The sequence below is a fragment of the Cyanistes caeruleus genome, chromosome 6 (genome assembly GCF_971803275.1).
Source record: "Cyanistes caeruleus chromosome 6, bCyaCae1.hap1.1, whole genome shotgun sequence".
NCBI lineage: Eukaryota > Metazoa > Chordata > Aves > Passeriformes > Paridae > Cyanistes > Cyanistes caeruleus.
In genome coordinates, this window is record NC_141706.1 from 8,804,927 (window position 1) to 8,829,211 (window position 24,285).

Genomic DNA, 24,285 nt, shown 5'->3' on the forward strand with positions numbered 1-24,285 from the left:
TCCCACCCCTCGTCCCCGTGGGACCCCGCTGTCCCCCACCCCCGGGGTCGGGGGGGGACACCGGCCCCACGTCCCTCCCCACAACCGCCAGACACGTTCCTCCAGCTCCGGCCAAAGGGCTTTATTGGGTCCCCGGCCTCCGCTGGCTCTGCCACCACAGCCGATGGCTTTGGGGGTCGGGGGTCTCGCATCTGCCCCATTCCCAGACGCTCGGCTCCAGCTGTTCCCCCTGAACCCTGATGTTGGCAGAGCTCTCGGGTGGGTTGGCCGGGCAGGGAGGGTCTGAGAAGGGGTTTGGAGGGGTCATCCGGGAGTCCCCTCCTGCCCGGTGTCTGCGTTACCGGGACGACAGCATCATCACGAACTCTGCGGGGCGAGGGGGCCACGTCAGGGGACCCGAGGCTCAGCCCCCGCCGCGGCCCCCCGGGGAAGGGGGGTCCCCTCACCGTCGAAGTCCACGTGACCGTCCCCGTTGAGATCCACGTCCTGCAGGATCTCGTCCACCTCCTGCGCCTTCAGCTGCTCTCCCAGCAGCGCCGCGATGGCCTCGCGCATCTCGGCCGTACTGATCTCCCCGTCCCCGTTCATGTCGAACTGCAGGGTGCGGGTCACCCTCCCACCACGGCCACTGGCACCCCCCCAGCTCCAGTGGTCACTGTCTCCTCTGCGCTTGTGGTCATCGCTATGGTCATCATTCCCCCCGGTCACTGTTCTCTCCGTGCCTGTGGTCACCGCACGGCCACTGTCCCCTCCATGTCTGTGATCACCACCATGGTCACTGCTCCCCCATCATCTTCCCATGGTCAGTGTCCCCTCCATGTCCTCGGTCACCCCCCAGGTCACCATCTTCCCTTGGTTTTCCCACAACCACCGTCCCCTCCATGCCCCCATCATCATTGTCCCCACCAGGATCTTTCCAGAGCCACTGTCCCCACCACGCTCGTGGTCCCCTCATGGCTGTGGTGCCCCTGAGGAGGGGACACCATGCCTGCTGTCCCCGTGGCGGTGGCCATACCTCGCGGAAGGCGATCTTGAGCTCCCTCACGCCCACCATGTGCGCCGTCTCCTCCCGCAGCTTCGGGCCCATCATCTGCACAAAGTCCTCGAAGTCCACGCGGCCGCCCACTGCGGTGGGAAGGGGACACCCTCAGCGCCCCAGCAACTCCCCGCTCCCCTCCCCGGCGCCCTGACCCCACTCACTCCTCATCTTGATGTGCTGGGAGATCTCGATGAGCTCCATCTCGGTGGGCATGTACCCCAGCGTGCGCATGCACTCGCCCAGGTCCTTGTAGCTGATGTAGCCATCCTGGTCCGTATCAAACTCCTTGAAGGCGTCCAGCAGCTCTAGGCATGGCCATGGGTGGGGACAGGGAGATCAGAGAAGGAGGGTCACACAGACATGTGTCACCCCGGGGCAGGTCCTTTCTTGGATGTGGGACACCCCTCCATGGCCATGTCCCCATGGCAGATCCCTCCATGAGGATGTGCCCCCCCATTCCCTTAGGCCCGTGTCCCCCCCTTACCATCCAGCTCCTCCGGTGACAGCTCCCGTTCCTGCATGGGACACACAGAGGGGGTGACAGCAGAATGAGACCCAGCTCCATGTCCATCCCCCCCTCCTTGCCCCCCCAAACCTCGGTGTCACCTTTGTTAAGCGTGGGCCAAAATTAACTCCAGCAGAGGATTAATGGGATTGAAGGCAAAGCCCCGCCCTGCCCTGTGCCTGCACCTCCCACCTGCCCTGTCCCGGTCCCCGTGTCCCACCTCCTGTCACCCACCCCAGGGGTGTCCCACCCCGGGACCCCCAGGCTCTGGATGGGATGTGCCGGGTAGCCACAGGTGCTGCTGAGGGGGTTTGTACTCCAGAGGTGGCAAGGCAGCATTTTTACCCGCACAGAGCTTGGCTGCCCCTGTCCAGGATGTCCCCTCAGTGTGTCCCCTCTGTCCCCAGGGCCCTGGAGTATTCCCAGCACCCATGTTTCATCTATCCCCATGATTATAGGGTGTCCCTGACTGTTCCCAATGCCCCATATCCCCTTCATCCCCAGGTTTCCAGAAGGTCCCTGAGCCCATTCCCACTTTCTCCATGTCCCCATCCCTGGGCTCCCAGAGTGTCCCTGAGTGTGTCCCCACTGTCCCTATGTCCTTTTAATCCCCAGGGACCCAGAGTGGCCCCAACCATGTCCCCAGTGCCCAACATCCCCTCCATCCCCAGGGTCCTGGAGTGTCCCAAGCCCATCTTCACTGGCCCCATGTCCCCTCCATCCACAGCGCTCTGGAACATCCCCATTGTCCCCATCCTGCTGTCCCCAGGCCCATCCTGACTGCCTCAATGCCCTCTTCATCTACAGGGCCCTGGACTGTCCCTGCCCCCATCCCCACTTTCCCCATGTCCCTTCCATAGCCAGGGTCCTGGAACAGCCCTACTGTCCCCATCCCCACTGTCACTATGTCCCCATGTCTCAAATGCTCCTCATCCCCTCCATCTGCAGGGTCCTGGACTATTCCTGTCCCCACCCTCACTGTCCCCATGCCCCCATCCCCACTGTCCCCATAGCCTCTCCATCCCCAGGGTCCCAGAGTGTCCCTGACTATGTCCCCAAAGCTCCTGTCCCACAGGATCCCAGACTATCCCTGTCCCCATCTCCACTGTCCCCACATCCCCTCCATTTCCAGAGTTTCTCCATCCCCACCCTCATCCCCATGTCCCCTCCTGGTGTCCCCACCTTGCCAAAGACGGTGTTGAGGAAGGGAGAGTAAGCCTTGGTGGCAGCAGCGTGGGGGTCCGCGGGACTCTTCTTCCCACTCTTCTGCCCGTGGCCGCCGTGCCGGGACTCGGAGCAGGAATTCTTGGCTGCCGGGGCACCGACGTCCTCGGGGGCTTTGGGGGGTTTCTCCCCCTCCTCGTGCCCCCCTTTCCCCTTCTGCGGGGGCTCCGTGTCCTTGGGGGTCCCCTTGTCCCCGCGGGAGCGTGGCATGGGGCCGGGGCCGGGTGGGCAGCGGGCGGGCAGGGAGCGGGACCCCGGGATGGCCGAGCCGGAGGAAGGAGCAGGGAAATCCTCTTACACCCCCCGTGACCCCTCCAAACTCCCCCCGCCGTGGGCCCGGCAGGGCAAAGCCAATTAGCGGTGATTAATGGCAGGAAACAGCCACGGCCACCGGGCAGAGCCACGCGGCCACCGGGCCCCGGCCACCGGACAGGTCCCTGCAAGCGTCCCGGGGTCACCACCGGGGCCCTGAGTCCAGTGGTGACACCCCACAGCCACCAGTGTCCCCAGCACTCCTCCATGTTCCCAGTGGTGACACCCCACAGCCACCAGTGTCCCCAGCATTGCCCAGTGCTCCCAGCGGTGACACCCAAAGCCACCACAGCGTCCCCAGACAAACCCACATCACCAGTGGTGACCTCGCAAGGCCACCACTGCGTCCCCTCAGCTGGCACCTGTCCCTGAGCTCCCCCCACCTCTAAGGTAGGTCCAGTTATTGTCACCCCCCGGATGGGGACTGCTGGGGTGTCCCCAAGACACGACTGGGTGGGCACGGGGTGACACAAGGGGCTCCAGAGGGGAGGGACACCCCAAAATGAGAGCAGGGAAGAGCCAGGCCCGGGGAGTGACCCTGGCTGCTGTGTCACCCTGGTGTGACACCGGGGACGGCACTGGTGGGGGTGACGGCCTGCCAGCAGCACCCCGGTGTCACTCGCTGCCACTGTCACCTCTGTGCCACCTGCCACTGTCACCTCTGTGCCACCCACTGATGCCGTCCACCGGTGCCCCATCCACGGGGTGCCCCTGTCGCACGGGTGTCCCCCGTATCCCCGCAGGGTCCCGCTGCCCCCGCTCCCCCCGCCGGTCCCCCCGCCCCCGAGCCGCGCACGCGCGGGGCGGCCCCGGTCACTTCCTGCCCCGCCCCCGCCGCCGCCGCCGCTCCCGCCGCCCCCGACACCGGCACCGGCCCCGGGCACCGACCCGCCGGTGAGTGCGGGCACCGGCACCGGGCACCGACCCCCGTCCCGAGCCGCCGGGCACGGCCCCCGCGGGACCCCCATCCGCCTTCCCGGGGCAGCCCCGTCCCCGTTCCCTGCGGGGCCACCCCCTGCCCCTGTCCCCATCCCTTATCCCATACCTGTCCCAATCCCTGTCCTCATACCTTGCGGGGCCACCCTATCCCCTTCCCCGTCCCTATCCCCTTCCCCGTCCCTGTCCCCATTCCTGTTCCTGTACCAAGCGTGGCCACCATCGCCCCCATTCCTGACCCCGCCCCCGTCCCCATCCTTGTTCCTGTCCCCATCCTTGTCCCTGTCCTCGTCACTGTCCCCATGCAGAATGAGGCCACCGCTGTCCCCATTCGTGCCCCCCCTTCCCTATGCTGGTCCCCATCCCTTCCCCCATCCCTGACCCCATAGAGCAGGGCCACCCCTGTCCCCTGATCTGTTGGAGCTGTCCCTGCCCTCCTTTCCATCCCCACCCGTGTTCCCAGGAGGACACCCTTGTCCCTGTCCCCATCCTGAATGGGACACTCCCTGTCTCATTCAGAGCCCCCATTCCTGGGATGCTTCCCGAGTTCCCTTCAGGGAGCTGGCAGGGACAGGGCCATGTGCCCCAATTCCTGGCTCCTGAGAATGGCTGAGCCACCCTTTACTGGGGTAGAAGACGGTGACAAACCCAGTTCAGGGGACACCCCCTTCCCAGGCCACCCCCCTGGTGGCCCCACCTCCCATTTTGGGGCATCCCTGCATGCCTGACCATGGGCCGGGGGCGCTCCCCAGCCATGTCGTTCCGGAAGGTGGTGCGGCAGAGCAAATTCCGGCACGTGTTCGGGCAGCCGGTGAAGACGGACCAGTGCTACGATGACATCCGCGTGTCCCGCGTCACCTGGGACAGCACCTTCTGCGCCGTCAACCCCTCCTTCGTCGCCATCATCGTGGAGGCCAGCGGCGGCGGCGCCTTCCTCGTCCTCCCCCTGCACAAGGTGACAGCAGGGTGGTGACGCGGGGAAGGGGGGTTTGTGCTGGTGGGTGACCCCTTCCCCGCTGTCACTTTGTCCCCAGACCGGACGCATTGACAAGTCGTACCCCACGGTGTGCGGCCACACGGGCCCCGTCCTCGACATCGACTGGTGTCCCCACAACGACTACGTCATCGCCAGCGGCTCCGAGGATTGCACCGTCATGGTGAGGGGTGGCCCGGGACCCTTATGGGCTGGCAGGCGTCACCCCCCTTCGCTCACTGTCCCCTCTGTCCCCTCAGGTGTGGCAGATCCCAGAGAACGGTCTGAGCCAGCCGCTGACGGAGCCGGTGGTGGTCCTGGAGGGGCACTCGAAGCGCGTTGGCATCGTCACCTGGCACCCCACCGCCCGCAACGTCCTGCTCAGCGCGGGTACGGGGGGACACAGCGGGCACGGGGAGGGGTGCCACGCGGCCGAGGTGACCCCTGCCGTGTGCCCCAGGCTGTGACAACGTGGTGCTGATCTGGAACGTGGGCACGGCGGAGGAGCTGTACCGGCTGGACGGGCTGCACCCCGACCTAATCTACAGCGTCAGCTGGAGCCGCGATGGCTCCCGCTTCTGCACCGCCTGCAAGGACAAGAGCGTCCGTGTCATCGACCCCCGCCGCGGCACCGTGGTGGCCGTGAGTGTCCCCACCCCTCTGGGGGGCCTGTGTCACCAGGGCACTGCCCTGCACTGGTTCTTGGGGGGAATCCCCTGCTCCCTGCTCTTGTCCCTTGGTGCACCCCATTGTCCCGTGTTCTGGGGGTGTCCTTGTCCCCTGGTTCTCCCCGCTGTCCCCTGTCCCTCTATGCCTGTCCCCGGGGTGCTGCAGGCACCGGTGACAGCCGTGCCCCCCAGGAGAAGGAGCGGGCACACGAGGGGGCCCGTCCCATGCGCGCCATCTTCCTGGCCGACGGCAAGATCTTCACCACCGGCTTCAGCCGCATGAGCGAGCGGCAGCTGGCACTATGGGACACGGTGAGTGGCACCCCAGGGGTCCCCCGGGACCATTTTGGGGACCCCCATGTGCCTGACACCTCATCCCACCCCAGGAGAACCTGGAGGAGCCCATGGGGCTGCAGGAGCTGGACTCCAGCAACGGGGCTCTGCTGCCCTTCTACGACCCCGACACCAACGTGGTCTATGTCTGCGGCAAGGTATGGAGGCCCCCACCCCACTGGTGGCCCCCCCGGAGCCAGGGACCCCCCCCAGCTTTGACACAGCGTGTCCCCAGGGGGACTCGAGCATCCGGTACTTTGAGATCACGGAGGAGCCGCCCTACATCCACTTCCTCAACACCTTCACCAGCAAGGAGCCCCAACGGGGAATGGGCTGGATGCCCAAACGCGGGCTGGACGTCAGCAAGTGCGAGATCGCCAGGTGGGCACGGGGACGTGGGGGACGAGGTGAGGGACCCACCCAGCCCCCCCCAAAACCGTCTGTGACCCCTCTGCTCCCCTGGCAGGTTCTACAAGCTGCATGAGCGCAAGTGTGAGCCCATCATCATGACCGTGCCAAGGAAGGTCAGTGGGGATGGGAGCAGGGTGGGGATAGGGGAATGTGGGGTGGGGGCACCTAGTACGGCTGGTGGGAGTCCTCAGGGCGTCTGAGAGGGGTCACTGGGCAGGACTGCGGGCTGGGTGGGGTTCCTGGGCGAGGGGTCCCTAATCAGGCTGGATGGGGTTCCCTGTGGGGTCTGCGTGTGAGGTCCCTGAGCAGGACATGGGAGCAATGGGGGGGACATATGAGGCTGTGTCCCCATGGCGTCTCTCTGGGGGTCGCGCTGAGGCCGCCACCGCTCTGACGCTGTTGGGGGCAGTCGGACCTGTTCCAGGACGACCTGTACCCGGACACGGCAGGCCCCGAGGCGGCCATGGAGGCAGAGGAGTGGGTAGCGGGGCGCACGGCGGGGCCCGTGCTGGTGTCTCTGCGCCAGGCCTATGTCCCCAGCAAGCAGCGGGACCTGAAGGTGAGCCGGCGGACGCTGCTCCACGACAGCCGCGCCACCGCCACCGGGGCCACCACGCCACCCCCCACGCCCCCTGCCGCCCCTGCGTCCACTCGCTTCAGTGCCCCCCCAGTGCTCGGCTCCGGCAATGCCACGGTACGGGGGACAAGGGGGACAAGGGGGACAGGGAGAGAGGGGTGCGGTCGGTGTGGGTGGGGCTGTGGGGTGGGTGCGGTTACTCTGGTGGGCAGTAAACGGAGTGGGTGTGGCAGGTGGGTGGGGCCACGGGGAGTGGGTGTGGCTCTGCCGGGCGTGTCCCGTGTGACGGGGCTGTCCCTCAGGGGGGCCGTCTGGAGGAGGTGCTGCAGGAGGTGGCGGCGCTGCGGGCGCTGGTGGCGGAGCAGGGCCAGCGCATCTCCCGCCTGGAGGAGCAGCTCAGCCGCCTCGAGAACGGCCACGTGTAGGGACCCATGAGGGACCACCGCCCCCGGGACCACGCCTACACCCCAGGGAGCCCCCTGAACCATCTCGCCCCACTGGGGTTCCCCCCTTGCCCCGCTCCGGGCCCTTCTCCCATTGTGGGGCTGGCCGCCCCTCTGGCAGCTCCCCACTTTCCCCCATTGCCTTACTGGGTGCTGCCTCCCCAAGTCATGGACCATTCTCTAACCTTGCCCCCATTCCTCGGGCTGGGGAATTGCTCCTGGGATCAAAGATTACCCCCTGCACCCCTCAATCCCTGTGTGGGGTCTCCCCCCTTTCTATGGCGCAGGGCATGATCTGCCTTCCTCAACTGTGAGATATTGTCCCCCCTATATTTTGGGGGCTTCTCCTCCCCTCCTCCTCCTTGTGTCCCCCATCTCCATTCCAGTGCAGGGTCAAAAACTATATTTTCACTCCAAATAAAGGATTTATAAGAAAAGCGGTGGTTGCAGGGGCCAGCTGGGGGGTGACAAAGTGGGGGCAGGAAGGCGCAGCAGTCACGGGCGGGAGATCAGCGCCTTGGCAGGAAGTGGGGGGGCACGGGGCGGCATTTTGGGTAGCAGGGGTGAGGGGGGTGCAGCAGTCGGCCTCTCCCCGCTCCGGCACATCCGCTGCACGGGGGCAGGAAGTTGGGGGGGGCTCCCCCATCTCAGAGCGTGCCCGCAGCATCGGGACCGGCTCCGGCTGCACCCACTGATGGTGAGCACCCCAAAACCGGGCAGGGTGGGAGACTGGGGAGCTGGGAGAGTCAGGAGTAGGGAACCGGGGTGAGGTCGGGGAGAGTGGGAAGGTAAGGGGAGTATGGAATGTCTGGGGGAAAGGTTGGGGGATAAGGGGAGCCCAGTGGGGTTGGGAGGGAAGGAGGGGGGTTCAGGGGAGCACGGTGGGCTTGGAGGGGGTCAGGTATCGGTGTGGGGTTGGGGGCTGCGCAGCCACACTGAAGACTGCAAGTGCCGAGTTTGGGGGGGCTCTGGAGCTTTGGCAGGGGGTGCTATGGGGCTGCAGCCCTGTGGGCAGGGGCGAGGGATTCTGGGGGGGCTGTGCAGCCATGTAGGGTGGCAGGACCCAGTTCCTCTCCCCCAGCACCTGCAGGCGCTGCTGCACCCGCCACCTACGGGTTCCGTCCCCGGGGGTCACCTCCCCCTCCCTGGCCCTGTCCGCTGCTCCTGTACCTTGTCCCCTGTCCCTGCCGCCCTTCGCCCCGGCCCTTCCCTGCATCCCAGCTCCGGGAAAGCCAGGCGTGCCAGGCGCTGACCCCGCTGCCCTCACCCGCAGGCTGGCCCGCGGTGGCACCCGGTGCTGCTGGCGCTGGCGGGGCCGGCGGCGGCCGGGGAGCCCGCGGTGGCCCGCAATGACCGGGCGGTGGCCGCCCTGCTGGGGCTCCTGCTGTGCCTGGCGCTGGGGCTGGCGCTGGCCTGGCACCACCTGTGCCGCCTCTCGGCCGGCCGCTACCATCCCCGGCCCTTGGGCCGCCGGGCGCTGGAGCTGCTGCGGGGACGGTGGCACCGGCTGCGCTCACCGGAGGACCCCGCCGTGGCCATCGGGGACGCTGACGGGGGGGTGACCGTGCGGGACGAGGAGGAAGAGCTGATGCCCTGGAGCCTGGAGCGGCGGCCGGAGCAGGATGAGGAGGAAGATGAACAGGAGGAGGATGAACAGGAGGAGGATGAGAAGGAGGAGGATGAGAAGGAGGAGGATGAGAAGGAGGCCGAGGCAGCACCACAGGCCGGGGCGAATCCCCTGAGTGAGGGGGAAGTGGCGGGGGGCAGCGCCAAGGCCCTGCTCAGTGACCTGCACGCCTTCTCGGGGACAGCGGCCTGGGGGGACGCGCGGCCACACGTCACCGCCTTGTGACATCAGCGGCCTGACGTCACCACCCTTGGATGTCACCTCCCTGTAGTGTCACCTCTCTGTAGTGTCATCTCCCTGTAGTGTCACCGCCCTGCCAGCAGGGGAACCCCTTCTCTGTCCCCTGCCTGCCCTCAGTGGAGGCTCCTGATTGGCTGCAGGGACCTGAGCACTGACCAATTAAAGGGCAGCTCTACCTGGATCAGGGGGCGTGGCTTGCAGAGAAGTGGGTGGGGCAAAGAGACGGGTGTGGTGTGTGGGAGGAGCCTAAAAGGGGCGGGGCATCAAACAGGGGGTGGAGTCTGGATCCTCCCCGGTGGGACAACACCCCCACCCTCCCAGCGGGCCCCCCCAGCCCCAGCACAGGGACCACCACAGCCTCAGCAAGTCCTTTAATTGGCACACATCCAGCAGCAGGGCCACGCCCCAGAGGGGCCACACCCCCAAAAGCCACGCCCACATGGGCACCTCCCTGGGGGTCCACACCCCTGGGGGTTCTCGGCGTGCCCCCAAACCCGGCCGACAGGGGCTGTGCCAGAGGGGAAGAGCCCCCCGGAGCACAAGCAGCACCGTGGGGTCCCCCCCACCCCATGGGGAGCACCAGGCCCCCCTCAAAACCCCCCACCCTCCCCACCCCTACCTGGGCACCCGACCCCGGCCCCCCTTCTGCTTCTTGGCCCCTCCCGAGGGTTTGATGGGCAGGGGGGCTGTGCCCTCGGGCGGGGGGGGCTGGGGGGGCTGGGGGGGCCCCAACTCCATGGGGTCGCCTGGCACCACCGGCTTGAACACCTCGAAGGGGGAGAACTTCACAGGGCTGTGCAGGGGGAGACACATGAGGAGGTGAGTGGGGCACCCAGGGAGGGCGAGGAAAGGGGGGCAGCCAGTGTCCACAGAGCTCCTTCCCCACCCCTGGAGGCACCAACTCCCCCCATACTCCATGAACCTCCCTTACTATTCATTCTCTGCCTTGGGGCCCACCCTGACTCCCTCACCTCAAAGCACCCCAAACCCTCACCCCACTGCCCACAGTCTCTCGGTACTCCCAGGATGGGGCAGGTAGAGCCTCCCCACCCTCTATGCGCCCACCCCTTGCACCCCCAGCCCTGTCCCCACCTTGGTGCCCGCCCTGAAACCCCCATCCCAAAGCCCCCCACCCCAAAGCACCCCCTGACCCCCCTGTGCCCCGGTACCTGACGGGGGTGCGGGGGCTGCTGTTGAGGCGCCGGGGGGAGCGCACCTTGGGCTGGAAGGAGAACCCCTCCTTGATGCTCTCCAGCACGGAGGGGGCCACGTAGGTGAAACCCTGCGGGTTTGGGGGTGTCAGCGGGGGGGCCTGGGGGTGCCGGGGGTCCCCCCCACAGCTGTGCCCCCCCTACCAGGAAGGCCTGGTTGGCGCTCTCGCTGATGGCAGCATCGTCGGGGCTGTCCACGGGGGTCTGGCGGGTGAAGCGGGTGTCGAACTGGCTCACGTCCTCCTCTGACTGCTGCAGGGAACACAGCGGCTGCTCTCACGGGGCCCCCCAAAACATCCCCAGCCTCCCCCCACAGGCCCCCATACCAGGCAGGGTTTGAAGGGGGGGTCCAGCCTGCGCGCCAGCAGGTCCTCCCAGTTGATGTGGCGGAAGAAGGGCTGTTTCTGTGGGATTTGGAGTGTCAGGCAGGATTTGGGGGGTGTCTCTGGCACCCCCTGCCCACCCCTGTACCTGCACATCGGCTGCGTCACCGGGGCCCCCCCCCACCCGCTGGCTGGGGTTCCGCTTGAGGAACTGGAAGAGAAATAGGGATAGAGATGGGAATGGAGGTAGGACCCACATAAATAAGGGTGGGGGGAGGTGGGGAAAATTGGGGGGAGGGGGGAGGACCTTTTTGAGGAGGTCACGAGCATCGGGTGTCAGGTAGGGCGGCAGCACCAGCTTTCCCTTGAGGATCTTGTCGATGGTCTTCTTGCGGTTCTCGGCGGTGAACGGCGGCTGTGGGGGGAACCGGGGGCCATGAAGAGCCAGGCGGACCAGAAAGGCACGGGGTCAGCCCCCCAGGCACCCCGGGATGCCCCCCCAGTTCCCAGGGAGGAAGGAGCAGCAGTGGGACTTGCCGATCCGGTGAGCATGTCGTACATCAGGGCGCCCAGGCTCCACCAGTCCACCGCCCGGTTGTGCCCGCTCCGCACCAGGATCTCGGGGGCCCTGGGGAGTGCGGGGGGGGCCCTGAGCGGATGGGAGGCCAAAACAGACCCCCCCAAATTCCCCCCAGTGCTGCATCCACCTCACATGTACTCGATGGTGCCGCAGAAGGTGTGGGTGACGGCTCCGTCGTGGATGGACTCCTTGCACAGCCCAAAGTCTGTCAGCTTGATGTGACCTGAGGGACGTGGGGAGCTCAGCACTGCCCCAGAGAACCCCCCAAGCTCCCCATTTTGCCACCCAAACCCACCTTGGCTGTTGAGCATGATATTCTCTGGCTTAAGATCCCGGTAGATGATCCCATGGGAATGCAGGTGACCTAGTGCCAGCGTGATCTCGCTCAGGTAGAAACTGCAGCAGGATCGGGGCAGGCTGTGAGCGATGTTGGGGTGACCACCCCACCCACACCCACCACCACCACCACCACATCCCTACCAGGCAGTGTCCTCCAGGAAGATCCCTTCCCGCTCCAGCTGCATGAAGAGCTCTCCACCTGTACAGAGAGCCCGAGAGCGACCCTCCTGAGCCATCGCTGGACACTCTTTAATCACCCCCAGGGAACATTTGAACCATCCTGGACCACTCTGTAGCCATCCCGGGACACCCTTAAACCATCTCTGGACCCCCTGAGCCATCCCTGGACACCCTCCCTGGACACTGCAGCCACCCCAGGTCATGCTTTAACCATCCCTGGACACCCCAAGCCATTCCTGGAACCCCTCCAGCCATCCCTAGGACAACTTGTAGCCATTCCCTGGAGTTATCTCCGGGACCCCCGAGCCATCCCGCACCGCTGAGGCACTCCAGGATGAGGTAGAGCTTGCCGCCCGTCTGGAAGGCGTAGATGAGGTCAACGATGAAGGGGTGCTTGACGGCCTCCAGGATGTTCCTCTCTGCCCGGGTGTGCGCCGTGTCCTTGGCGTTGCAGGCGATCTTGGCCTGGGGGGGAGGCGGTGAGCGGGGGGGGTCCCCGGGGGGGCTGGGGGGGCCGGGGCGGCCCTACCTTCTTCAGGACCTTCATGGCGAAGATCTTCCCCGTGTTGGTGCCCTGCACTTTGCGCACCTGGAACACCTGGAAGGACAGGTGGAGGAGGTCGGGGACGCCGTAGGGAGCACTGAATGCCCCCAGAGCCCCACCGTGTCCCCACCTTGCCGTAGCCACCCTTGCCCAGGACGCGGAGCAGCTCGAAGCAGTGGGGGCCGATGTGCTCGGGGCCATTGTTGACGCTGCTCTCGGAAATCTCGATCTCTTCATAGTGTCCCACCGGCCTGGCGGGAAAGGGGGTGAGCAGGGACAGCCCCCCGCCTGTCCCCTGCCTGCATTACCCCCAAACAAGCTGTCCCCCACTTACTCCAGGCCGTTCCCCCGTGGCTCCAGCTCCATGTCCTGCGGGACAGAACTCGCGGTCAGAGGTGGGCAAGCGAGGAGCAGAGGGCAAGGGGACGCATGGCAAGGAGGGGACACAGGGCAGGAAGGGGAGACACAGCAGAGAGAGGACCCGCGGCAGGTAGGGGACACACGGCAAGCAGGGGAGCCCCGGCAGGCAGGACACGGGCAGGACACGGGCAGGACACGGGCAGGACACGGGCAGGACACGGGCAGGACGCGGCAGCGCGGGGCGAGGCAGCGCCGAGCCGGCCCAGCCGGATGTTTTGGGGCCGAGGCCGGGCCCTGCCCAGCGGGAGCCGCCCGCTGCCCGCCCGGGATCCGCGGCTGCCCGCGGTGCCCCGGCGCCCCGTCCCCGCGGACAGCCCGGCTACGCCCGCGTCCCGCCACCGGCGGCACCCTGTCACTGCCCCTGCCGCTGTCCCCCCAAGCCCCTGCCCGCCGTTCCCGGCACCGAGCGGACCCCACGCACCCCCGACAGCCCCGGTCCCGCTGTCCGCACCGCGCCCCGGTGCCGCTCACCGCCTCCACCGCCCGTCCCGCTCCCGGTGCCCCCGTCCCCCCGGCTCCCCCCGCCCCAGCCGCCGCTGCCGGTCGCAGCCCCGGCGCCCCCCCCCGCGCCCCGCTGCCGGCTCACGGCGCCCAGCTCGGGCTCGTCCCCGTCGCTGCCCTCCTCGGTCTCCAGGTCGATGTCGAACACCCCCGCCATGACGGCGCCCTGCCGGGACCCCCGGGGACCCGCCCCGATGGCCACACCCCCAATGGCGGTCACGCCCCCGCCACGCCCCCCGTGTCACCGCCTTATCGGGACCCCGGGGAACCCGCGGCGGTGGCCACGCCCTCGGCCACGCCCCTCTCGCCGGCCACGCCCCTCCCGCGCGCGCGTCACCGGGATGTCCCCTGCGCGGGGGACACGGGGACAGGGGGTCCCCGCGGGTGGCGCAGGGAACACGACAGAGGCAGCGCGGCCGCTCACAGCCTTTACTGGGGTCCCCGGCCCCGCTCCGCCCCCGCTGCGCCGCGCTGACGTCAGCGGCGCCGCCGTGACGTCAGAGGAACATCAGAGATCCCGCGCGAGGTTTCCGCGACGTCGGAGGACACGAGTGGGGCTGCGGGGCACTGGGGTTATTGTCGGGTCGCTGGGGGTGATTGTGGGGTCACTGATGTTATTGTAGGGCCTCTGGTATTATTGCACGACCAGGGGCGCTACAGGGGCCGTGTGTTATTGAAGGGTCTCCGGTGTTATTGTAGGGTCACCGGTGTTATTGTAGGGTCAGGGGCACTACAGGGACTGGGGTTTATTGGAGGGTTTCAGACACTAAAGTGGCTGTGTGTTATTGCAGGCTCTCAGGCTCTGTGTTATTGTGCGATCTCTGGTGTTATTGTAGGGCTGTGAGGGCGGTAGGATCTGGGTGTACTGTAGGGTCACTACTGTTATTGTAGGGTCAGGGGCACTACAGGGGCTCTGTGTTATTGTAGGGTGTCTGGTGTTACTGTAGGATCTCAGACATTACAGGGGCTGGGCGTTAGTGCAGAGTCACTGGTGTTCCTGTAGGGCCACCCCAGTGACAGCCCTATATCACATGGGTTTCCCAGACAAGTCTCTTCCCAGAGGATTTTCTGAGCTGCTCCAGGGAATCCCTGGGTACCCCTTTGTTATTGTACGGTGTCCCTGTGCAGGTCTATTATTGTAGGGTCTCCCCATGTCAGTTTGTTATTGTAGGGTCTCCCATTCAAGGTATGCTGTTATAGGGTCTCCCCACGCAGGTTGGTCACTTGGGTTCTCCCCAAGCCAGTTTGTTATTGTGGGGTCTCCCCACTTCAGTCTGTTATTGTGGGGTCTCCCCACATTTCTTTGTTATTATGGGATGTCCCAATAATTCTTTGTCATTATGGGGTCTCCCCATAATGGTGTGTTATTGTAGGGTCTCCCCATGCCAGCAGGTGCCAACACACCTTAAGCTTCACCTGCTGCTCTCATGGGGTGGCCTGGGTGCCTGGGTGTGGGTCCTGGTTGTGTCCCCCGAGGTTGGCACGGGTTCAGCAGGGGTCAGTGTCCTCCTGTATGTCCCAGGCATGGGACCCCCAGCTTCAGGGACAGGGGGCACTGAGGGTAGAGACTGTAGGGACAGGGCAGAGGGGACAGGGAGGGACAGGGGAGAAAGGGTGGAACGTTGGGAAGCAGGGAATGGGGTGCTAGGGCAGAGGGATGGGGTGCTGGGGTAATGGAGGGATGCCAGGGGGGGATGGTGGTGCCTGGACTGGGAGAGGGGGAATCTTAAGGTGTCAGTGTGATGGAAAGGTGAAGTGTCAGGACGGAAAGGGGATGTCAGGGAATATGATTCCAGGACATGGGAAATGCCAGGGATTGGGGTGTCAGAGCAGTGGGGGGGTGCCAGGAGAAAGGGTTTCAGGATGCCAGGGGATGGAGTGCCAGGTTAATAGGAGGATCCCAGCGGATGGGATGTCAGGATGCCATGGGATGGGCTGCCATGGGGAGTGAGGGGATGCCAGGGGATGGGAGGCCAGGATGAAAGGGAATGCCAGGCAGTGGGGGGGCAGGGCAAGTGACTGGGATCCAGAGCGGTACCGGGGTGCCAGGACATGGTGTACCAGGCCACGGGATGGGGGGATAGCGGGACGGGGCGGCAGGGGGATGCCGGGGAGGGGCGGCGGGGCGGCGGGGGGGGGGGGTGCCGGGGCACCCATTCCCCCGCTCTCCCCGCTGCCTGCCCGGCGCTATTTGAAGTGGGACAAGAAGTGCTCCACGGGATATCGCGGGGAGTCGATGCCCAGCCCCTGGCAGAGCCCCAGCAGGCGCTCGCAAGCCTCGGCCAGCGTGGCCCCGGAGCACGCCACGCTCAGCAGCGGCTCCTCGTACTCCCCGGCCCCCTCGGGCTCCTCGAAGAGCCGGTTGAGGCGGACGAGCCCGCGGCCGTGCAGCTCCCGCAGAGCCTCCATGCCCCCGCCGCCCGCCAGGATCTCGCCGTGCTCCGATCCCAGGCACATCACCCCGGCCAGGTGCGTGCGGGCCGCGGGGCGAGCGGGCAGCACCGGCGGCACGCCCAGCGCCACCAGCACGGCGGCCAGCAGCAGGTCGGGGCCGTAGACCTCGCGGATCCAGTCGCGCAGGTAGAAGCCCCCCATGCGGGGGTTGATCTCCAGCAGGCGCGGCCCCGCCGGCCCCAGCTTGAGCTCCACGTTGAAGACGCCGTCGCGCAGCCCGCACGCCCGGCAGCATTCCAGCGCCGCCCGCACCAGCTGCGCCTGCCGGTCGGCGGGCAGGCAGGAGGGCAGGCAGGCCGCCGTCTCCAGGAAGGCGGGGACACGCGTGGGGCCGTTGTCCGACACCCAGGCGCCCAGCAGCCGCCCCTCGAAGACCACCAGGTCCACGTCGTGCTCGGTGCCCGGCACGTACTCCATGAGCAGCATGGCGTTGCCCCAGCCCAGCCCGATGCCCGGGTGGTCGGCGTCGTCGCGCAGGTCCCTCCAGAGCCGGGCGGCGTGAGCGTGGCACTGCCCGGCGTTCTCCACCAGCCGCACGCCCACGGCGCCCGCTCCGAACTCCAGCTTGGCCACGGCGGGGAAGGGCACGGCGCTCGCCGCCCGCTCCACGTCGCCGTGGCTCTGCAGGCGGCGGCAGGGCACGGCGAAGGCGGCGGGAGGCGGGCGGCCGCGGCGGCAGCGCTGCAGGTGCCGGTGAGTGCGGCTCTTCTGCTTGGCCACCCGCACGGCGGCGGGCGCGGGGCCGCGGAGCCCCAGCCCCTGGCACACCAGGGCCGCCAGCACCACGCAGTCGTCCCAGTAGGAGAGGCAGGCGTGGGGCCGCAGCCCCCGGGAGCGCAGCAGCTCCAGCACCCGCTCCGCGTGCTCCTCGTCCCGCCGGTGCTCCCGGCTGTCGTAGGGCAGGAAGGTCTGCACCAGCCCCGCCGCGAAGTGCTCCGGGTCCGACTCCACCAGGTGGATCTGCGGCCCCAGAGAGGCGTCACCGGAGGACGGCCGGCCCTGGCACCGCGTCCGTGCCGCCCTCCGCCACCCTGAGCCCGCCGACGGCCCGAGCTCCTCACCCTCAGCCCGTAGTCGCGGGCCGCTTCCCACACGAAGCTCTTGCTGACGCCCCCGGCCCCGATGAGCAGGATGTCCTTGCCCTCGACCAGGTGACACTGAGCCCGGTGCAGCATGGCCTCGGCCAGCAGCCGCGGCAGGTCCCCGCGGGGCTCGCCCACGCCGCGCCCCATGGCCTCGGCCAGCGCGCAGGTCTCCAGGCACCGCTGGCTGTTGGTGGCCAGGGCCACCGGCTCCAGCGATTCATCCACGCACGCCAGCAGGAAATCCACGCCTGGGGATGGTGACGGCGACACCGCGCTCAGCACCGCGGGGTGACCGCGGGCACCGGCGGTGTCACCCGCGCCGTGCTCACCCAGGATGTCGGTGTGAGCACGGGTGCCACCGCGCTGCTGCGGGCTCAGCTCGGCCTCGGTGGCCAGGAGAGCGGCCATGGCGGCCTCGGTGGCCTCCCGCAGCCGCGTGGCCAGCGCCTGTCGCTGGCTGGGGGCCACCACCCCCCACTGCTGCAGGCTGGAGTCCAGGCCCTGGGGCAGCGCCGCGCCGTGACGCACCGGGCTCTCCGCGCGTCCCACGGCGCAGGCCACCTGTGGGGACATCCACGTGTGTGCGGGAACACTGGCCGCCACCGGAGTATGGGGACATTGGCTGCCAAGCCATAGCCTGGGGACGCAGCTGCCACCAGGGCACAGCGACGTGGGGTGACACATTGACCCAAAGCATGTGTGTGGATGGCCACCAATGTTAGGGACACCCAGGGCCACCGCCAGGGCATGGGGACATGTACAGGCAAACAGGGTGTGACACACAGATTACCACAGCCTGGGGACACTGACTGCCACCATAGCTTGTGGACACAGAGGGCCACCAGGACATGGGGACACCGACAGCCATCATAGGTTGGGGACACACACAGAGCCACCAGGGTGTGGGGACATGCTGTACCTGGCAGAGCTGGGGCCGGTCCCCCCAGGACCTGCAGACGAGGGTGCAGATGCGCAGGGCCATGGGCAGCCGCGGGGCTGGGCTGCCTGGGGGGCAAGGGACAGGGCAGGCACGGCCGCCAAGCGGGGACGGGGCGGCCCTGCCCGTCCTCCCCCTCCTCTGGGGGCTTTTGGGGCTCCCTGTGGCACCGTGGTGGCCCCGGCCAAACCCAGCCCCAGGGAGTGAGTGGTACAGCACGGCCACTGCCATCCCCAGCCCCACGGGACCGGGGTCAGGAGTTAAAAGGGGTCACCCCAACACCCTGCCCTGCCCCAGGGGACCGTGGGGGTCCAGGGTGACTTTCCCCCCCACCATAGGGAACCATGGGGGTCCAGGGTGACCTTCCCCACCTTTCCCCATGGGTCTGTGGGGGTGGGGGGTCCAAGGTGGCAAACTGTCCCCCAACCCTAACCCAGGGGACCGTGGGTATCTAGGGTGACCTTCATGCCCCCCCCAGGGCCCCAGTACTTTGGGCACCCCGATGGCCACCACCCACCCGCCCCAGGGGACAGACACGTGTCCGGCAGAGCTGCAGGGACCCGGGGGACCCCGGGGGATTCTTCCCCCCCCATCCCAGGGTGGTGGGCGCCCGAGGGCGGGGGCCTTACGTGGGGGGGGCGCGGGCAGGCGGGCGGTGGGCACCATGGCCTCCAGCAGGACGCTGTCCTCCTCCGTCAGCCCCCGGAGCCGGGCACCCACCGCCTGCGCCACTGCCGCCCCCTCCTCCTTCCTGTGGGTGCTGCGGGTGCCCGTCCCCCACCACCGCCACCCCGCCGGCCGCACCACCACCTGCGTGCACCTCCGTGTCACCCCGTGCCACCTGGTGCCACCCCAAGAGCCAGCCCGCCGCCTGCGCGCAGCCCCGTGTCACCCTGTGCCACCCCAGCACCCGCACGCACCCCTGCCACCCCATGCCCCCCAGTGCCACCTGGCTGCCACCCTAACAGCCACCCCACCACCTGCGTGCACATCTCCGTGCCCCCCAGTGCCCCCCAGTGCCACCACCACCACCAACCCCCCCCGTGCCCACCTGGCCGTAGGGCTCCATGGCGGTGCCCCCCAGGAAGGCTCCCACCTCCTCCTGCACCAGGCTCTGCTGGCCCTGGGGGTCCTCCAGCCGCACCAGCCTCACCCCCGGGGCCACGGGCTCGGCGGGCAGGTCCCCCCTGGTCCCCAGGACAAAGGCCAGGGTGGGGGGCACAGGCAGGTTGGCGCGAGCCGCCAGCACCCAGCGGGCGACCAGCGTGTCCTCGAGCCGGTGGGCGAGCGGGACCGAGCCCCCCGTGGGGCAGTCGAGGTCACGGGCCAGCTCGCCCACCCAGCCGCTCTCGGGGTCCCCCGGCGAGAAGGTGCCCGTCACGTAGTTGGCGCGGCGGGGGGGCACGAAGGTCTCCAGGGCGCTGTGCCCCCCCACCTTGAAGGAGACCCCCCGAGAGAGCAGCAGGGACCAAGCGCCTGGAGACGTCTCCGATGGCACCCGGCTGGCCCAGGAGGGGGACAGGCACAGCACCATGGCACCTGCGGGTGGGCAGGGGGGTGGGCGGTGGGTACCCCGCACCTCCTCCCCCAAACTGCCCCCCATAGGGGCGGCGCTGCGGGGTGGGGGGTGGGCGGGCATTTGCTGCTGGACTGGTGTGTACTGGTGTGTATTGGGATTAATGGGACACGGAGTTGCTGCTGTCACACTCCTCCCCTGCCTCAGTTTCCCTCAGTCCCGGTCAGGCAGCACAGGGGGGTGTGGGGACCCCTGCTGTTGGCTCAGGGGTGTCTCATGCGGGGTGGGGACAAGGGGACCACACCCACCTGGGCAGCGGGTGCCACCCTCCAGCAGGACAGGCAGGAAGGGGGTGGGGGAGCCCAGGATGCAAACGGTCATGTCCAGCGGGCCAAATCCTGTCCGGGGAATTGGGTTAACAGCCCCGCTGTGGGGGTCCTGGCGCCACCCTGCCCCTGGCACTCCAGTGTGGCTGGGAGCCCCCAAACACCCGTGTCCCAAGCGTGACACCATATCCCCATTGCCATTGTTATCCTCGCCATCCCCCTATCCCAGCCTGGCGCTGCGCCAACATCACAGTCCCTGCCACCCCCGCGTCCCCAGCCTGGCACCGAGCCCATAACACTGTCCATGCCACCCCCGCGTCCCCAGCCTGGCACCGAGCCCATAACACTGTCCCTGCCACCCCCGCGTCCCCAGCCTGGCACCATTCCCCCATCACCGCCCCAGTCCCTGCCACCCCCGTGTCGGCAGCCTGGCACCGTGCCCCCCGTGTCCCCAACCCGTGCGGGGCTCCGCGGAGCAGTCCAGCGTGGGGGGCAGCCCCTCCTGGCACAGGGCGCTCTGGAGCCGCTCGTAGGCGTGGGTGGCACAGTCGGGGTCCCCGCTGTCCCCGGGCACTTCGCCATCGGGGGCCTCGTCCTCCAGCCAGCCCGGGCACAGCGCCTCGGGCCCTGCCCACTCCTGCTCCTCCGGGCTGGGCACCCGCTCCGGGCTCGGCTGCGACTTCGAGAGCTGCGGGAGCAGGGACAGGGCTGACACGGGGCTGGCACCGGGGTAAGGGGGTGGCACGGGGCTGGCGTGGGGTTAAGGGGCTGTCACGGGGCTATCACGGGGCTGTCACGGAGCTGGCATGTGGACAGACCCCGGGTGGGCATGGGGGACGTGGGGCAGACGCGGGGGGGCTGGCACAGGACACAGGGGCACCGGGCGCCGCTGCCCACCCGTGGGGTGGGGGCGTCAGGGTGCTGGGGGGCTGCGGGCGCCGGGCACGGCGCCACCGCCTCGGGGACAGCGGGGCAGTGCCAGCCGCCGGGGCCGCCAGTTCCGGACAAAGGGTCCCCTTGTCCCCGCGGGGTCACGCGGCGGGTGGGCACAGCACGCCACGCTGCCCGCTGCCCTGCGCCAGTGCCCGGCACCGCCGGGATCCCGGGATGGGGCACCCACCTCCGCCCGGACCCCCCACCCGGGGGCCACTCACCATCCTGGTGACAAAGGGGCTGCAAGAGAAGGACAGGCAGAGTCAGCGCGGCTCCCTGGGGACCTGCCATCCCTCCCCGGCCACCCCCAGCCGGTGCTGGGAGCCCCAACCTCAGCTCCCGCGGAGGGACCCGTCCTACAGCACCCACCAGAGCCTGGCACACTTCCTGGGGTGCACCTCGATGCCAGCTCCAGTGTCCCCATGTTATCCCCTCAGGGCTAGTCACAGTGTCCCCAGACTGACCCCCTCGGTGGCAGTCGCTGTGGCCCCAGCTTGTTCCCTCGTTGGCAGGTCTGGTGGCCCCAGATTCACCCCTTGGTGCCAGTCACGGTGGCCTCAGGTTGTCCCCTCGGTGCCAGCCCCGGTGGCCCCGGCACCTCCGTCTTAGTGTAATCCCGTGCCAGCTCAGCACAGCCGGGCCCCTCCCCGTCCCGGGCATGCCAAGGTGCCCTGGGGGTGCAGACCTAGGGACCGAGGTGTCCCCACCGCCCCCCCCGCCCGGGTGCCCTCGCTGCCGGTAGGTGCCCGGCAGAGCAGAACACAGAGGGGAAACTGAGGCACGGAGTTGAGCGGTGCCCGCTGGCAGCCAGGGTGTCCCGAAGCCCGGCACCCGGTGACAGGGTTAGGGGGCACACGGCTCGGTGGCGTGGCACAAGGAGCCCCCAAAACCCAGTCACGGGGGTCCCTCAAGGTCCGCGCCCCCCAGCCTCGGGACCACCCTGTCCCCCTCCATCCCCAGCTGGGAAGTGGTGCTGCTGCTGTCCCCGAGCTGGGACAGCTGTGTCACCCGGTACCTTGGGGTGGGAGCCGTGGCCTGAGAGCGCGCAGGGGACGAGGGCTCGGGGACGCCTGGCACAGGGGACACCGGCCGGTCTGGCCTTTAAACCCCCCCGCGCCACCCCGGGGTGCCAACCCCCGGCCCCGTGCCCCGGATTAGGCGACACAGAGCCCCATTGTCCCCTCTGCCACCTCGCGCCAGGCGCTGGCACCCCTGTCCGTATCCCTGTCCCCGTCACCAGCGAGCTGCCTCAGCGGGACCCGGGCTCGGCTCAGCCTGACGGGGTTCTCCTGTCCCCCTGTCCCGCGTCCCCAGGCTGGGCACGCCCCTCGTCCTCCCCCCCGCCCTGTCCCCCTGTCCCCAGCGTGGCGGAGCTGCCAGCCCGCACGTCCCCCGGCTTAGTTCCAGCTGCCCGCGGCGTCACTGTCGCTGTCACCGTCACCGCCACCGGCAGGCACGGGGACACCAGCGCGGCTGCCGCGCCGCAGGGTCCTGCACGCGCTGTCACCCGCTCCCTGTCATCCGCACCTCCCCCTGCACCCTGCCACCCTCATTGTCACCTGAGCTGTCGCGTGCACCCTGTCACCCACAACCCATCCCTCACCGTCACCTGCGCCATCACAGGGGTCTTGTCACCTGCACCTGTCACCCGCACCCTGCCACACACATCGTCGCCCTCGCCTTCACCCGCGCTGTGACACTGCACCATCACCCTGTGCCCTGAGCTGTCACCTGCATCTGTCACCCACACTTTGTCATGCACATCACCTACCTGTCCCCCGCACCCTGTCACCCGCACTGCCACCCAGACCCCATAACCTGCACCAATGCCACTGCACTGCCACCTGCACCCTGTCACCCGCACCGTGTCATGAACGTCATCACCCACCTGTCGCCTGTCCTGTCACCCGCTCCGTGTCACAGGTGTGCACACACACCCCGACCCCCATCCCGCTGCTCCCGCCCCCCGGCACCAGCACCCCCCAAAACCACCCACATGCCCCCACTGCTGCCAGCACCCACCGGCGGTGTCGGTGTCGGTGCAGGTGTCTGTCGGTGTCGGTGTGTCCTGCTGTTGTCGCAGCCGGCAGCGGCTCTGCCCGCTCCGGTCCCGGCGCTGTCGGGCTCTGTCGGGATTTGGCGGTGTCGGTCCCGGTGCTATCGCGGCCCGAGCAGCGGCTCTGCCCGCGCCGGTCCCGGCGGTGGCGCCGTGTCCTGCTCGGGCGGGGCGGGGCGGGGCGGGACCGGCGACACCGGGGGGACCGGGACACCGAAGGGGGTGGCAGGACGAAGGGGACAGCGGGGGCGACGGTGGCGAGGCCGGGGTGCCACCGCTGGGAGACGGGGACAAGGGACTGGGATAGGGAGCGGGACAAAGGACGGGGACAGGGAACGGGACGGGGGTAGGGGACAAATGACCGGGGTAAAGGACGGGGCCAGCCCGGGGTCACCCGGGGCCCCGTGTAAAACTGACACCGCGGAGCAGAAATGTCAGGTCAGGCCCCGGGAGCTATTCCCGACCTTCCCTCACGGCATGGAACGGGACGCAGGGAATGGCACGGCGTGGCACACAGGGGATGGCACACAGGGAATGGCACGGCGTGGCACACAGGGGATGGCACACAGGGAATGGCACGGCGTGGCACACAGGGGATGGCACACAGGGAATGGCATGGCGTGGCACACAGGGGATGGCACACAGGGAATGGCATGGCATGGCACAGCCATTGTGGACAGGGGACAGGCGCGACCCCATCCCTGACGCTGCCACCCTCCACGAGCGGTGGCACAAATGTGTCACCCTCCCCCCGTCCTCAGTGGGATCCCGGCCATCGGGGTGTCCCCTGGGACCTCAGGGTGGCAACAGTCTCCCGGCAACCGCCCGGTGCTGCTCCCCGCGGTGTCCCCCGAATCCCCGGGTGGGGATATCCCTGAGCCCTGCCAAGCATCCTATCCCCTCGTGTCCTCCCGTGTCCCCAGACTGTTCCTGTGCCCCCAGGACCGGGATGCGGATCCCCGGTTCCCTCCTATCCCCTGGCAGTCCCGGGAACCCCTATCTATCCCGAGGCTGTTCCCCTCCCTCTCCCTCTCTATCCCCCAGGCCCAGGTTACGAGTCCCTGTCCCACATGTCCCCCGGGTTGCTCTCTTGCCTGGGATGTCCCCCTTCCCAGGATGTCCCCTTTCCCAGGACGTCCCCCTTCCCGGGAATTCCTCCGTTCCGGGGAAGTCTCTGCTCGGGACGTTCTCCTTTTCAATCTCTGTCCGCGGTATTCCCTCGCCCGGGGTCATCCCCTTCCCGTAGTATCCCCTTAACCGGGGTGTTCCCCTTTCAGGGACGTTCCCCTTTCCAGGCATGTCCCTCTGCCCGGGATGACCCTCTGCCCGGGGTGTCACCTTTCCCGGGGTGTTCCCCTTCCCGAAATGTCCCCCCTGAGAGGCGCGTTCCCTCTCCACGGCTGTCCCCCTGCCTCTGTGACACCGCCGTGGCTCCCTGCTGTCGGCCCCCCGCCATGCTGCCCCTATTTCCCGTCCCTCCCGGGGTGGGACACCCCGGCCGTGGGGACAGCGGGACACGGGGACAGCGGGACACGGGGACAGCCCCGCTCGCGAGGCGCTGCGCTGAGTCCTCCGAGCCCGCAGGGGGCGCC

General features: G+C 68.2%; 5 protein-coding genes across 7 annotated transcripts; 2 read left to right on the plus strand and 3 right to left on the minus strand.

The window, feature by feature from the left end:
• Positions 1-106: 106 nt before the first annotated feature.
• CABP4 (calcium binding protein 4) lies at positions 107-3,829 on the minus strand. The gene is made up of 6 exons (XM_086892868.1): positions 2,727-3,829; positions 1,524-1,554; positions 1,201-1,344; positions 1,016-1,125; positions 447-594; positions 107-366 (listed from the first exon to the last, which is right to left on the minus strand). The coding sequence occupies exons 1-6, from the start codon at positions 2,976-2,978 to the stop codon at positions 338-340; spliced, it is 714 nt and encodes a 237-aa protein (XP_086748994.1). The 5' UTR covers positions 2,979-3,829; the 3' UTR covers positions 107-337.
• A 97-nt stretch (positions 3,830-3,926) lies between these two features.
• On the plus strand, positions 3,927-7,858 carry CORO1B (coronin 1B). Its single transcript, XM_086892869.1, has 11 exons — positions 3,927-3,974; positions 4,769-4,971; positions 5,051-5,173; positions 5,250-5,379; positions 5,450-5,631; positions 5,850-5,969; positions 6,044-6,148; positions 6,226-6,371; positions 6,457-6,514; positions 6,811-7,095; positions 7,281-7,858. Exons 2-11 carry the CDS (start codon positions 4,771-4,773, stop codon positions 7,401-7,403), a joined length of 1,473 nt encoding a protein of 490 aa, XP_086748995.1. The 5' UTR covers positions 3,927-3,974; positions 4,769-4,770; the 3' UTR covers positions 7,404-7,858.
• A 127-nt stretch (positions 7,859-7,985) lies between these two features.
• On the plus strand, positions 7,986-9,469 carry PTPRCAP (protein tyrosine phosphatase receptor type C associated protein). Its single transcript, XM_086893237.1, has 2 exons — positions 7,986-8,118; positions 8,695-9,469. The coding sequence occupies exons 1-2, from the start codon at positions 8,116-8,118 to the stop codon at positions 9,271-9,273; spliced, it is 582 nt and encodes a 193-aa protein (XP_086749363.1). The 5' UTR covers positions 7,986-8,115; the 3' UTR covers positions 9,274-9,469.
• Positions 9,470-9,644: 175 nt separating this feature from the next.
• Positions 9,645-13,576, minus strand: RPS6KB2 (ribosomal protein S6 kinase B2). The gene is made up of 15 exons (XM_086893875.1): positions 13,472-13,576; positions 12,800-12,834; positions 12,596-12,716; positions 12,451-12,519; positions 12,239-12,386; positions 11,883-11,940; positions 11,698-11,798; positions 11,535-11,625; positions 11,360-11,450; positions 11,130-11,237; positions 10,971-11,033; positions 10,826-10,903; positions 10,644-10,751; positions 10,458-10,570; positions 9,645-10,081 (listed from the first exon to the last, which is right to left on the minus strand). The coding sequence occupies exons 1-15, from the start codon at positions 13,541-13,543 to the stop codon at positions 9,904-9,906; spliced, it is 1,434 nt and encodes a 477-aa protein (XP_086750001.1). The 5' UTR covers positions 13,544-13,576; the 3' UTR covers positions 9,645-9,903.
• A 225-nt stretch (positions 13,577-13,801) lies between these two features.
• Positions 13,802-24,216, minus strand: CARNS1 (carnosine synthase 1). 3 transcript variants are annotated; one of them, XM_086892572.1, is made up of 10 exons: positions 22,660-24,216; positions 20,859-20,877; positions 20,161-20,392; positions 19,687-19,776; positions 18,914-19,401; positions 18,492-18,672; positions 17,845-17,930; positions 17,255-17,486; positions 16,902-17,173; positions 13,802-16,800 (listed from the first exon to the last, which is right to left on the minus strand). In XM_086892572.1, exons 2-10 carry the CDS (start codon positions 20,859-20,861, stop codon positions 15,574-15,576), a joined length of 2,811 nt encoding a protein of 936 aa, XP_086748698.1. In that variant the 5' UTR covers positions 20,862-20,877; positions 22,660-24,216; the 3' UTR covers positions 13,802-15,573. The 3 variants fall into 3 exon arrangements, with proteins under 3 accessions (XP_086748698.1, XP_086748699.1, XP_086748701.1); XM_086892573.1 differs by lacking the exon at positions 22,660-24,216 and adding an exon at positions 21,653-22,626; XM_086892575.1 differs by lacking the exon at positions 22,660-24,216 and adding an exon at positions 21,102-21,641.
• Positions 24,217-24,285: the final 69 nt, after the last annotated feature.